Raw genomic sequence first — 14,577 nt, forward strand, 5'->3', positions numbered from 1 at the left:
CTACTCAAAATACAGCTCACCCTTTGCAATTGTTGTTCCAGTTGGTCCATTCTTGCTTTACGCTTTTTAAGGTCTTGGTCGAGATTTTGAAGTGCCTTCTCCTTTTCTTCTACGCTTCTACTCTTCTGGTCTATGGCTTTGATACGATCTTCTAGTTGCTTCCTTTGCTCTTCTACCTGTCGCCTCTGTTCATCCAATTGTTTTCGTTCCTGATTAAAGTCGGCGCCAGCTTTCGTAGCGCCAGCTTGAAGCTTCTTGTTCGCCTCGTGCAAATCCACCTGTACAAACGAAATGGTTTCAATTCTACGTATTTATCTCACATTATTGGAATAAAATAAAACAAATACGAGGTTGAAAAATGTATGGTGTTGGTGTTTTTCTTTTTTTTTTGTCGCCTTACAGTGTAATGGCAAAAACAAATTAATATAGTAGATGCAGCTTCCTCTATAAAAAAAACTTCATAAATATTTACCAACCAAGAATTATTTGGTACTATTTTTGCTGTTGTTTTTTTCTTCAATAAGAAATACAATCCTCTGATACCCCATTCAAATATGACACATAATGTGTAGACTAATTCTCTATATTTTTAAATTATCACTCCACAACTCATCGAATAATTTTTTGTAACATTGCATAAATAAGGTCTCTGCAATGAATAAATTTTCACGAGCGCATATTATATGCATCAAACAACTTGGTGGAACACCAAATATTTCGTGGTAATGGTAGCAATTTTTGTGCATAAAACAATCGAGACAACAACTGATGAAACAACACATGCCACGCAAGAGCCAAGGAGACCCAAGTAGGATGCCGATGAACGATGAGGCGGCAAAACAACGTAAAGTAGTAAAGTAAACGAAAATCTCGAAGGAAAATGAAACCTCTGCCAAAGAAAAAATCATCCTGCTACAACAGTCACCATAATAATAATAATAATAATAATATTAATAATAGTAATAAAAATAATGCCAATAATTATAATTATAAATTATGTACAATAACAATAGCGACAATACTCATATAATATTATGAATATAATAACAAGTATATAAATATAATATTATAATAGTAATGATTCACATATACGTATATATAAATATAATATTATGCATGGTAGTGTATGTAGAAATGACGATGGTGTAGAAGAAATGCAGCATGCTGCTCGACACGATTATCGCATTATTAACAACTAAGGCTGCTTTTGTTGAATGACGAGTATGTATGAAGGTTTAACTAAGGCTTCGTGGAGATGATATTTAGGCGACAACATAAAATTGTGCAACTTAGGCGAAGGCTGGCCGAGCAGTTTGGCTGGATGCGCAACAAATGGTGCTGCTGCTGCTGCTGCTGTTGGCAGGGCGGCATTTTTCTAACCTGGTTTTGTTCCAGCTCCTGACAAAGCATCTCCAGTTGAGCCTGGAACCGTTCCCGTTCAACGCTAGCTTGTTTCACTTCTTCCTTAGCACGTTCGAGTTCCTTCCGGAGCCGATCAGCTTCCTGAACGGACTGCTGATTTTGTTGATGCTGTTGCGCCGTCTGCGCTTGCACCACAGAGGCTTGTTGCAAGTTGGCTTGCATTTGTTGTATCTGTTGTTGCTGAGCGTGAAGCTGCCTTTCCATAGCTTGAACACGTTTCTGTAATTCCGACGCCGTCCTTTCCGCATTATCCGCTCTGTGTTTCTCAGTATCGACCAATTTGCGCCACTGTTCCAGCTGTGCCTCAGACTCGCCTCCTCTGGCACCTAGTTGTTTCTGTAATTCTTGAGCTCGCTTTTCAGCTTGTTCGGCGCGTTGTTTTTCCTTGGCTTGTGCTTGATTCAAGTTTTGAACTTGTTGCGTAAGCCGTTGGACCTCCCGCATTTGAGCTTCCAGAGCTTCTTTGGTAGCTTTGTCTGGAGTTTGGGAGTGAGCTCTTTGCTGTTGCAGCTGATGCAGCCTCCTAAGTTCAGTGAGTTCAGCTTCGCTGGTGTTCAATTCTTGCTGGAAATTCATTAGCATATCTTGAGATTTTTCCAGTTGAATGACCAGCTGATCTCTTTCTACTTGCAACTGTTTGGCCTCCGCTTCCAACTTTTCCTTGATTTTCTCTATCTTCTCGGAATGCTTTTCTCTATTCTCCAAAATCGCTGCCATCTTGTCTCGATCTCTTTGAACCTGTTGCAGTTCATGTTGTATTCTCGCCAACTCTTCAGTGCCAGCCTGTTGCTGCTGATGTTGTCCTCTGCGGAGTTCTTGCCTCAGAGCTTCTCTCTCTTCGTGTAATCGTGTTAGCTCCGCACCCAATCTGTCTAATTCCTTTTTACTTGCCTCATTGTTCTCCTGGTACTTGGCTAAGAGCATTTGGGACTTTTCTAGCTCCTTCGCCAGCCTGCCAGCTTCAAGTTCGACTTGATCTCGAGCGATAATCGCTTTGTCCAAGCTTGCTCGGAGTCGTTCTACTTCTATACTAGCACTCTCCGATCTCGTTTTACCTTCGGTCTGCATGAGTCTTTCTAATCTGACAATTTCTACTCGCAGTTTTTCATTGTCCGCCTCTAGAGCGTCGGCCTTGGCTTTGAGCTTATCATGCCTGTCACGTATTTTTTCAGTCTCAATTTTAGCTCGCTCCATCTCGGCTCGATTCTTTTCCTGGGCCGCTGTTACCTTGGTCGCTTCCTCTCTGGCACGTTCCAATTGTAGTTGCGTCTCGTGGAGTTTAGCTTCCAACTGCTCGACAACTGACTGCGACCTCTTTAGTTCAGCCTCTCGAGCTTCTAGTCTTTCGCGCAATTTCTCTACGTCCTGTTGCAGCCTACTACCTTCACTTTGCCATTTTTCCTGCTCGAACTGGTATTTACCTCGTACACCTTCGGCACGCTCCAAGTCCGCACGAAGCCTCGAAGCGTCCTGCTCAGCCTTTCGTGCCCTCTCCAGCTCGAGTAGCGCCTTGTCCAAACGATCCCTCAGCCTCTCAACCTCCAGTTTTGCCCGTTCATGATCTTCTTTCTGTCGCTCTTGGCTCTCTTGATATTTACCAAACCTTGCTGCATACCTTTCTGATTCCTCCCTAGCAGCTTCAGCCTCGCCGCGCAGCCTCTCCGCTTCAGCTTGAGCTTTCCTAACTTCGGCTTGTTGCCTGTCGTGTTTCTCATACATCTTTTCAATCTCAAGCTGCATCCTGGCCAACTCCTCTTGCGTTTTTTCAGTAGCAGCTTGTGCTTTGCTCAGCTGAGAATGAGCTCTCTCTAGTTCGAAGGACACCCTCTCGTTATCCGCAACTAACTTTTCTCGCTCGTTTTGGTGACGCCTCAATTCGATTTGAGACTTTTCATATCTCTCACGAACCATCTCTAGATCTACTGTTAGTCTGTCCAAGTCCTCCTTGGACTTTTCTTCGTGTTCCTTAGTGCGGCCCAATTGAAGAGCTGCTCGATCGTACATTTCCTGGACACGGGCCAATTCCTCCTGCGCTTTACGAGCTTCCTCACGTCCTTTCGTGGCCAATGTTTGCAGCTTTTCTACTTCTAATTCCAAGTGATCTTTGTCAGCCTCCATTACATCGATCTTATTCTGCAAACGATATACCTCGCTTTGTGCCCTGTATAACAAAAAAACAAAAAATAACACTTATGAATTAATTGCATTTTTATTAGGCTCAGAGTTTTGGAAATATAAAAAAATAAGTGAAGTGAAGACAAAAAGATACCAAATTGTGAATGTTGTTACAGTTGGTGAATTATTTATGCTCATTTCGTTACCTTGGCAGGTTTGTAACTTCATTGATTACTACTTATTGACAGTAATAAATTTAGGGCCACGTAAAAAGCCAGTGTGAATTATTCACCGGATCATTTTATTAGTATTCTGAAACTGTATTATACCAAACTCATTACCTGTCATATTTTTCACGCATTTTTTCAAATTCTTTACTGGCATTTTCTCTTTCCTCGTAAGCTTTGCTAGCTCCGTATTGAGTTTTTTCCAATTTGTCTTTAAGAATGTCAATTTCCGTTAATGCGTCGTCTCTTTCAAGCTGAAAGCAAACATAAGCTTCATAACATATCGAGATTCATGCACGTACTCAACTCAGAAATTTTAGGATCAAAGTCTTGTTCCTGAGTACTTACGGTAAGTTTTTGATGTAAGGTGTGCACCTTCTCCCATCGCTCCTTGATCAAGTCAAGTTCGGACATAACATTTTCTTTCTCGCGTTGCAGTTTTACTTGTTGACTTTGTTGGAATTCTAATCTTTCATGTAACTTTTCCATCTCTTCTTGGAAGTTATCTCGTTCTTTCTGCAGACGTTGCATAACCAACTGTTTAAAATAATACACATCACAGTGAGATAAAAAAGATGAATAGAAGATAAGGTAAAGTATCACATTGCCCTTAAAAACTCTCATAAAGTATGAGACGAGAATACTCGATACAAACATAATTCATATCTTACGTCGTACCTGTGCCTTCTCATATTTGTCATGAAGACGATCGACCTCAAGTTGAATTGCTTCACGTTCTTTTTGCATTCTAGTCGATTGACCAAGTGCTTTATCCAATTGACTTTGAACGTTCTCAAAGTCGTAGTTTTGCTTCTCTTTTTCAAGTTGCATCTATAAGAAAGTGTTATATTGAAATATGGGACTTTACGTATGAAATGAAAACAATCCAAGATAAATGGACAAAATACAAAATAGAAGATCCCGGATAAAAATATGCTCATACTTACTCTGCGTACTTCTCCCTGAGATTTCTCCAATCTCTCCTGAAGTTTGTCAACTTCACTTTGAGCCTTGTCCAGCAAGTTTTGTAATTTATCTTGCTGTAATTGAGCTTTGCCCAAAGTTGCCTGAGTGCGTTCCAATTCTTCTCTAACTTTTTCAAGCTCACCAACGGCTTTGTCACGTTCAGAGTGAAGACGTGCCACGGAGGCTTGAGCTCGGTCGTATTCCTCGCGCAAGCTCTCTTGCTCTCCTTGTGCATTTTCTAGGCGAGCTTTCAAGCGATAAACTTCACCTTGACTTTTTTCAACCTATTTGAGAAGAAGATAATGAATTTCTTAAATAACCAAGAAATTTAGAAGTGATTTGTAAGATTTAAAAATGTTAATGAATTCCACCTTTTCTTGTAGAGCAGTTGCTTCAGCTCTGGCTCTTTCATTGTCCGCTTGAGTAACCCTGAGCTCAGCCTGTGCTCTCCTCAAGTCTGCTGTCGATTTCTCGGCACGTTCTTGAATTCTGTCCATCTCCTGAGACGAGTTCAACGTACTTCTGCCAAACGTAGTTTGGGATCTTTCCAAGTCGTGTCTCAACCTTTCATTCTCTAATTCAAGGCGAGTCAACCGTTGTTTAGCAGCCTCCCAGTCAGCACCACTGCGGCCAACCTCTGAGGCTGCTTTGTCAAGCTCAGCTTTACTTTTGCCTAATTCTGACTGTGAACTTTCCAGCTTTGCTTCCAGGCGATCTTTCTCGGCTTGAGCTCGTTCCAAACGGGCGCCAAGTTTTTCAACCTGCAACATATATGTTGATCATTAGGGGTGTGAATATTTTTGTTGAAATAAAATTTTCTCCTCTTCAAGTTCGTCGTCGATTGTATCATATTTTACTATAATTCAATTTACCTCAGACTCCAGGGCATGAAGTTTCATTTTGTACTCGGCGAGTTCTCTTTCATGGAGTTCTCGCTCTTCCTGTTTCTCCTGTTCGGCTCGATCCCTCTGCTCGCGTAATTGAGCCATTTGTTTCTCTTTATCGCCGATAGCTTCCTCCAAACTGCTCAAGGCTCCTTCGCTGCTGCAGTGATGTGCTTGCATAGCGGTCAACCGAGCCCGAGCCATGTCTACTTGATTATCCTTCTCTTTGAGAAGGTCCTCGAGATTTTCAATCTATGAAACGAGTTATAGCCAGTTTATTACACACTTCTAATGGCCTACTTCGAATCCAACACAATTCTGTTAAATTTTTTTCATCCTAACAATAACTTTATTGCAGACTAATCGTTAAGGCTTCATTTTTATGGTCACTGAAACTAGACTACCGATCAAACTCTATCGTTGTTAGTGTTTCTCTTATTTGTGTTTCGGTTTTTACTTTCCACGAGTTTTTGTTAACGGCACTAAAGCATATACTGTTTAGATTGTTGGTAAGACGTTAAATTGTTTGTAAACTAGTTAAATTCACAGTCAGTATTAACTCCACTTACTTACCGTTGTACTACAACTGATATTAGTATAAATTTATAAGTCTTACCCATAGCCCCTAAGCCAATATATTATAGACACAATTTCGAGTTAGTGATATCATATGTACATAGAATTCATTTAAGTTCAAAGTTACGTACCTATTAAGGAATACTGGAGATATATTGTGGGTCATCCTAGTGGTAAAGGTAACGGTTGTCGGTTATAATACCTTCGTAGCTTGCATTTCCATCGAATAATATGAATTTTTGTAATTCAGTATGGTTGTACTAATGTAGATTTTACAACTCTCAGTTCAACCTGATCTTCTCTGCACGTATAGTACAACAATCTACATGAGTTGCGGCAAATGCTAAGGTCTGCAACGTTGTAACTAATTGCTATCGTAAAAGTGAAATGCGAATTTCATATTCACACTATTCAGATATGAGCAGAGCATTTACTACAACTAAACCTCAGGTATAAAACATAAAAACATAATACTGCTAGACATTATTTGGCAAACGTAATTATATCTAATTTGCGTACACGTAACGATAACTTAATAAAATAAATTATAGATAACAGTGGAAAACACAAATAATGGATACGTAGAACTATATGTGCGATAAAGCGACTGGCTTTATCACCATAATTTATATACCCCTGGTGAAACATTTTTACAATCTAAATCTTTCCACGTAACTCAGCAAAGTGTATTTTTAGTAGAGGTGCACGAATTGATGAACCGGAATCCGAATTTGTAGAGAAAAATCTCTTTGTTGTTGAAACAATTGAAATAATTTGAAAAGGTGCAACATAGCAGTTATTTTTTTTTGTACAAAAAAATTTTAAATGCTAAAGTATTAGTTCAGAAAAGAGCGAAATTTATTGAAAGAATTTTTATTTTTCCAAATTTGGTAGAATATTGATCTGATTTCGAAAATCTGATGAAAAAAAAAAATTCACCAGGGCAAAGCTCCATCGCTTTATTTCTTTTACGCATTATATGTCTGAAGAGAAAAATGTGTAACAAAATACTTGTGCGATGAAATAAAATTATACCAGGTGCATGTCATACGGTGTATAAGAATAAATACCTTATTAACTTAAATTAAATATAACAATGTGAATAAGGATATACGTAACTGAATAAATGTAATATTAAATTATAACAATAACAAAATTATATAAAATGTGATGAACAAATCTACGTATTAAAAGAAAGTAGAATATTTGTAAAATAATTCGGTAACTTGTAATTCTTATAACTATTACTATAAAAACTGTAGGGATAAAATAATAGTTTTGAACAGAGGAATCAGAGATAAAGAAGCATTGCAGCTGAATTCAGAATTCCTACCAATCGACTAAAACTGATCGAGTGTAAAAACGAAATGAGAAGTTGCGAGTGAAATGGCGAAACTAGCCGATCGTCAAGCAGAATCGAACGAGGACAATCACTAAACCATTGGAATCAATTCTTATTCCATACGAATATCGTTCGAAGCCTTATTCCAATTGATGAATGGACATTAAATAAATGCCGGGCACTCAAAGAGCGGCGAACACGATGCTGAACGAGACTGAGAAAACCATGACGGATAAGATCGAAAATGGCGAAATCATTTTCACCGATCACAATAATTCTGCCTTATAATCCAGACACGACTAAGAATCATAGACACCAAAGGGAGCATGAGATGGTCCAGCATCCAATCAGAGGAGCCCAAAAAACTATATTTATTCCCGAATCCTTCCTCCTATTGCTTATCACGAGAAATTGGACCAACCAAATCAGGCATCTGTAACTTACTTTTCGCTGGAGGACGTTTATCTTTCGATCCTTGATGTCCATGTGATCCTTGATCTCAGTGAGTTCGGTGTTCATTCGATTGCGATCCTGCTGAGCCTGCATAGCAGCCTGTGTCTTTTTCTCAATAAGTCGATTCTTCTCCTCGAGCCTCTGCCGCATTTCTTCGACCTGCGAAATCGGGTACATGCATTTTAAATCGATGGATAAGAATCCTCGGAGTCAAAAAAAAAAAAGAAAGAGGGAAAAAATGGAAGCAAGAAGTTTCGAAAGCATAGAGAAAAGGCAAAGGGAAAGAAAGAAACATCCTCCGGCTGCAGTGATGAATTAATTAGTAGCGTTACTCACGTCAGCCTGGAGCATGTTGTAGTGTTCTTCCTTGGCGCACAAGGACTCCTTTAGAACAGCAATGTGCCTTTGATAGTCCTGATGCTGTTCCTCGAGGGTTTTCATCTTCGCTGACATGCCCAAAATTTCCTGATCCCTGCGTTGTACTTCTGCCCGAAACTCGTCCAGCTGTGAAAAATATTTACCATCGAGGTACTTCCGTCAATGGCTGAGATGGAGCAATTTTTGGAAAAAAAATAAATAAATAAAAATAATCATCACAACACGCGGTCTTCGCTGTGTTCGTACATCTTACCATTTTTTACTTTTTTACTTTCTAATTTCCCTCTATTTCATTTACTTTTCAGTCAATCTTCCTAGTTTGCGTTACTCTAACTCGTCAATTGTATTACAGAGATCGAGGTAAAAACATGGCAGATACACGGACACAGTTTGCATGCAGACCTGCACTAATTAATAAACAACGTGTAAATACGACCAACGAGTCTTTGCTGCATGTATGCAAACGTATATATATATATTAGTTAATATATTATATATACATATGCTGTACAAATATCTAATGAGAGAATAATATACACATATATACACGTAAGAGTGTCATTGATACATGTAACTTGTGATTATATACATGTAAGTCACTAGTTATGTATATATGTACATGATCTACTCATTGTATTACATGTGTCAGGGTTTTTGTTCAAAATTTTGATGCTTTTTTATCATTTCACTTTTTTTCCTCCTTAGACATCGTCAAAATTTCGAACTTCACTAAGCAATTGTGTTTACTAATTTCCTAGCTAACATCTAGTATTTTATAGATCTATGGATACTCATGATTCGTGAAAGAAAAAAGAAAAATCAGAAATAATAATGATAACGACGATAATATCTGTATTGTATGCAAATAATATTTTTTTTTCTTATCTTTTCTCGATTTTTTTCATAATTTACAACTTTTACGTTTGAAATAATTCATATTTAATATATATATATATGTATTACACATATATGTATACATTTTGATGAAAAACGCATGATTATCTATAACGGGTATCATGTATGGATTTTATGATTTTTATTTTTGAAATCCAAAATTCGTAAAAGCACCGTTTATTTCTGTATCTTTCCACCGTCTTCGCGACATTTTTGGATCTCAAAATTACGTTCTACTGGAATTATAGAAAAAAAAAAAACTCCCCTATTACCCTACACATCCTTGAAACTTGGGACTACAGATTTTTTTCGAAACTACATAACACCAAATTCCAACGGTTGAATGAAAAAGTAGACGAAAACGAAAAAAAAAAAAAAAAAAAAAAATCAGAAGGATGATTCGAAGAAGATGAATAAAAACCAAAAATTCGATGAAATCTCGTTTAAAAATGAAGAGTGAAAGAAAACAAAAAAAAAAAAACAACAAATAAACGATCAACTTCTTTTCTTTTGTTTGGAAATATTTTTTGTTCACCGGGAGAGATTCCTTACCTCTTCCGAAAGCTAAAATATGGGGGCACGATTAAAAAAATGCATTTCTTTTTTTGTAATAGTTTACAAGTAATAAGCGTAACTCCGCATTAATTCTATGTAACATAATTCAATGTAGCTACACGTTATTAAAATCAATTATTCGATAAATAATTGATTCTCTTCGTTTTTTTTAAAGTAACCGGGAAATAATAATAATTTTTCTCAACGTTCATTTTCAAACAATAACATAGAATTAACCGCGAAGTTAAGATATTTATCTACTACTCACTTACGATTAATATCATATAACTAGCCTATTTTTATACATTTAGTATATGTATATAATTTATATAGCCTTAAGAATAATAAATTTCACCTTATTGCTATATGATGATAAATGAAAAGTTACACTTGGTTTATCTACAAAAATATCTCGACACTACTATACGTACGTAAATATATAACGTGTATACGATGTAAATACACTACAGGCCAAAAAATACAAGTCGGGCCGTATACAAATTTACATAAGTATACAATACAATGTATGTATATATGTAATAATTAAAACAAGTTTCAATCATAAACATCATGATACTCATCATTTTACCGTACCATATAACGACAAAGATACGATTTCTACTTAAGTCGTTTATTGTACAAACAACAAATTCGAAAATCGTAATATCGACAAGGGGAATAAAAAAGAAAAAAAAAAAAAAAAAATTAAAAATTCTTTCAAAGCGTATAAGTAATGAAGTATCATCGATCTTTTCAATTACAAAAATATCCAAGAACCAGACGAAAGAGTGATTAAATATTATAGTTGCTGTAAGTTTAGATTATACTCAAGTAGAAGTAACAAGTTTTAATAACATGTCCTCATAATAGCCAATGCATGTATATAAATTATAATTGAATTATAAATGAAAAAAATTGGACAAGGAAAATAAAAATAGACATAGATAATGTAAACGAGGAATATAACTCAAAGCAACTATTATATGTATTTCTTGCAGAAATATATGGGTAATAGTAGTAGTAGTAGTAATAATAATAATAATAATAATAATAATAGCAATAATATGCGTAAGTGTACGAAATATTGTACTATAATAGAGGCTGAGAGTAAAATTGTAGACAAACCAAAATAACTTTAATACAAAATTCATTTGAAACTATAAATTTCTCGGTTAGTTGTTGTTATTCAGCGTTGTTGAACTTGAAGTGCCATGAATAAAACATTGCACAGGCATTATTAAAAAAAAAAAGGTGTGAAATTTGTAGTTTCATTTTTTCCTACTCTTTTCCTTTTTTTTCTACTTTCCTCACATAACAAGAAAGGCTATACGTCATGCGGCATGCGAGTTGAAGATTTTATCATGCTGGTGCAGTGCTGGCGTTGCGTGAAGAAAAGAAAAAGAAACAAAACGGAAAGTGAAGAAAAATTACGAAAAACAGATAGAGAAACACAAACGATAACGGAAAACGAGAGGTGATATTGTATATATGTATATACAGTAAACACGCCAATGACGATGAAAAATGATGTTTTTCTTGTGTTTCTTTTTTGTTGTCCTTTTTTCTTTGCTGTTAGAAGAAAAACTTATATACGTATAAATAGAAAACTTATAACAGAGGGGTGATATGTTATACATATATATATATACTGAAAACGTGACAGACAGACAGACGAAAGTGAAGTGAAATTTGAGCTGCGATAGATGTAAGGTGGTAAAATGATATGAGTCGGGTTTGTCGTATTTTATAATAATTACAATAATATCGATAATAATGATACGTGAAAATAAAAATTTCTTAATCAAACGTATAATACGTATAATATAAATTTCGATAATTATTTTACAACAATTAACTATGTATTGTGTATATATAAAGAACTAAACAATTTCTATTTCATATATGCAGTGTATTTTATATATATATATATATATATATATATATATATATATATATATATTGCGATCAGCCGTTATAGATGTAAATTATTAATTTGTTGTTTTTAGTTTTTTCCTGTTGCATAATTCACTGTTCAAATTACTTATGTATGAGGATTCTCTTTCATTTTCTTCATACGTGTTTGTTAGATGAATATTTTCAACGGAGTGTTTGTATAGATAGACATATATTTCCGCAGTATAAAATAACGGTGAATCATATGATAATATCGCAACACGTTCAAAAATTTTTGCGGATTAATAAAACGTTTGAAAAAATTACGGATTCACGTTTATTTTGTAAATTCGTTTACCTTATTATCGGTTCAATGTTTTCTTTGCCTTTGTTATTTATACAATATAATTGTTATCGTGTATTATTAATTGAGCAAAAAAAGTCAATTAGTAGTTGATAGATTTAAACACACTGAGGTTTAGTCAATGAAGATAATTAATTAATTTGCATAGCACTTTTGGATAATTTACTTGAGAATGCTTCGAATCGACATTTCGAGCTAAACTATCATATCGCGTACGTAACGTTTATATAGCACATAATTCCATTTTGTTATTTCGTTATCATTTTTTTTTGTCTCGTTTTCAACATTTCAGTGCTCGTGTATCGATGAATATCGTTTTCATATCATCCCTGTTAGTTAAAAAAATAATGCATGTATGCATGTATGTATGTATATATACATATTATACGAATATGCCTCCAATTTACTATGATTTATGTAACTAAACGCTGTCTAATATCTCGTCATAATTTTTCTCTCTCATTTTTATACGAGATATTATACATACTTTCCATGAAGATAAAATATTACAGACGCTGTATATAGATGTAATAATTAATGCCATGTGTACAGTGTAATTTAACCAAAAGGTTTCGTGGATTTTTGACAAACCATTTTGCCAAAAACGATGTTGAACTTAAAATAATAGTATATTATGTACACATATAATATAGAGTGTATCAACCATCGTAATACTTTTTCGTTTTATGCGACAGGTAGATATAATTATTTGTGTATTCATACATATGCATATTAAATCACAAAAATTCTATACCTATATCTAGACAGAATTCGAGAAAATATCATCATTCATACTTCGTGTCTCCACTCCAGTTATGTTTACATAATCTATCATCGTTACGCAGGTAAAATGTATCTAAGAATTAAATCGTTCATCTTTTTTAGTGTATTTGTTTGTTTGTTTGTTTATTTCCGGAAAATAATTGTTTTTCTTTGTTTTCTTCTTCTTCTTCTGTTTTTTTTTTTTTTTTTTTTTTTTTTTCTTCCAATTCTTTCTCATCAGGTTACGTTATGAGATATGGAAGTTGAGAAAATAGGCAGTTTTAGGTATATAAGTTTTAGGTATGTAATTATTATTATTATTAATTTATACTAATATTCTCTACATTTTTGTTGAAATTTATATTTTTTCTATTACTTTCTTTATCTCTCTTTTTCTCTCTCTCTCTCTCTTTCGCTCTCTATGTTTCTCTGTACATTAACATCTTTAGACACTTTAAGGTTCAACAGTTTCTAAGGCCTAAATTTTAGGTACGTACAATATTACAGTAAATAATACATCAGCTGAATAATTTCTCTCTATAGTTGATCTGTTTTGTTTTTTTTTTTCCTTTTTCTTTGTTCACAATTCCGTAACTATTAATTGTCGATATTTTTGACAGACGTAATGATAATTAATAATATAAATAATGATCATGATTATTACTATTATTAAACCCATAGTATAGCACTTGAGGTTCGGTGGAGAGTTTAAATGTTGACTGCTTCAATAAATATGTAAAAAAAAAAATTAAAAAATTTATAAAACCGAAAAATTGTTTAACTTTTTAATTGTTACTGTTTAAAATGTACAGATTATTTAATATTTCTTATGGAAGATAATTCTGGAAGTTTTTGACTACCTAATATATTTATAATGCGTATACGATAAATATATATATATATATATATATACGCATATTATACAGGGATTTGTTTTTTACCAAGCATATAATTTTTTATACACAAAAACTTTGTCTTTATGCATATAAATATATATATATATATATATTTATATTTATTTTCGTACGATCTGTTGGAATTTTTCAGTTATTTAAATAATTTTTTTTTTTTCGTTCTCTTTTCGGTAATAATTTTATGGTTTTTCACTTATCGTCACACAAGCCGTTTAAACAAGCTTCTGTACATAGAACACATTGAGTTTAATTCATACAATAGATTGAGAAAAGCGCGCAGTTTATTACTACTATATATATGTGTATAGAGAATTTGTCGACCGCAAATTTCTAAAAAATAGACTCTCATAGTTATAACGAAAATAAAAGTATGAAAATCGATAAACAATTGAATAAATTTTCCTTTCTTGTAACGTTCTGTTCATTCCTGCAGTCTTCTAACATTGACAGCAAGTATTTATCTATAATAATCCTAACCATTTCAACAACCTTCGGAGATAACGTAAATATATAATTTATTTATTATAACTCATCTACGTATGTATTATTTATATACCTATATATTTTCATCTACTTCGGTTACTTTTTCTCTTCTTCAATTTTGTAGAAATATAGATAATAGATTTCGGATATTTGTCTTTTATTATATTATAATATATATGTATGTATAATAACTCTGCAGTATTTACCGTCAACGGAATAACTTGAGATAAATTTATCGAATCTATAAGTATATAGTTTATTTTCATTTATGTCTAATACGCTGAAAATGTCAGCATCAGCAGTGTGCAAATATCGAAGCGTCGAATTTCGCGTTGAGCGTAATTATTTT

General features: G+C 34.3%; 1 protein-coding gene across 7 annotated transcripts in view; it reads right to left on the bottom strand.

The window, feature by feature from the left end:
* Positions 1–14,577, bottom strand: part of LOC124416484 (trichohyalin) — a 70,297-nt gene that overhangs the window by 9,017 nt on the left and 46,703 nt on the right. For 6 of the 7 annotated variants that reach the window (XM_046897604.1, XM_046897601.1, XM_046897606.1 and 3 more), the window contains 10 exons: positions 8,322–8,489; positions 7,977–8,144; positions 5,603–5,866; positions 5,102–5,491; positions 4,712–5,014; positions 4,443–4,595; positions 4,113–4,301; positions 3,879–4,018; positions 1,381–3,583; positions 21–278 (listed from right to left, as the gene is read on the bottom strand). In XM_046897604.1, coding sequence (XP_046753560.1) covers positions 21–278; positions 1,381–3,583; positions 3,879–4,018; positions 4,113–4,301; positions 4,443–4,595; positions 4,712–5,014; positions 5,102–5,491; positions 5,603–5,866; positions 7,977–8,144; positions 8,322–8,489 — 4,236 coding nt within the window. Of the gene's footprint in view, positions 1–20; positions 279–1,380; positions 3,584–3,878; positions 4,019–4,112; positions 4,302–4,442; positions 4,596–4,711; positions 5,015–5,101; positions 5,492–5,602; positions 5,867–7,976; positions 8,145–8,321; positions 8,490–9,809; positions 9,822–14,577 lie in introns of all 7 variants that reach the window. The other variant, XM_046897605.1, reaches the window with a different exon arrangement.

The sequence above is a fragment of the Diprion similis genome, chromosome 2 (assembly GCF_021155765.1).
Source record: "Diprion similis isolate iyDipSimi1 chromosome 2, iyDipSimi1.1, whole genome shotgun sequence".
NCBI lineage: Eukaryota > Metazoa > Arthropoda > Insecta > Hymenoptera > Diprionidae > Diprion > Diprion similis.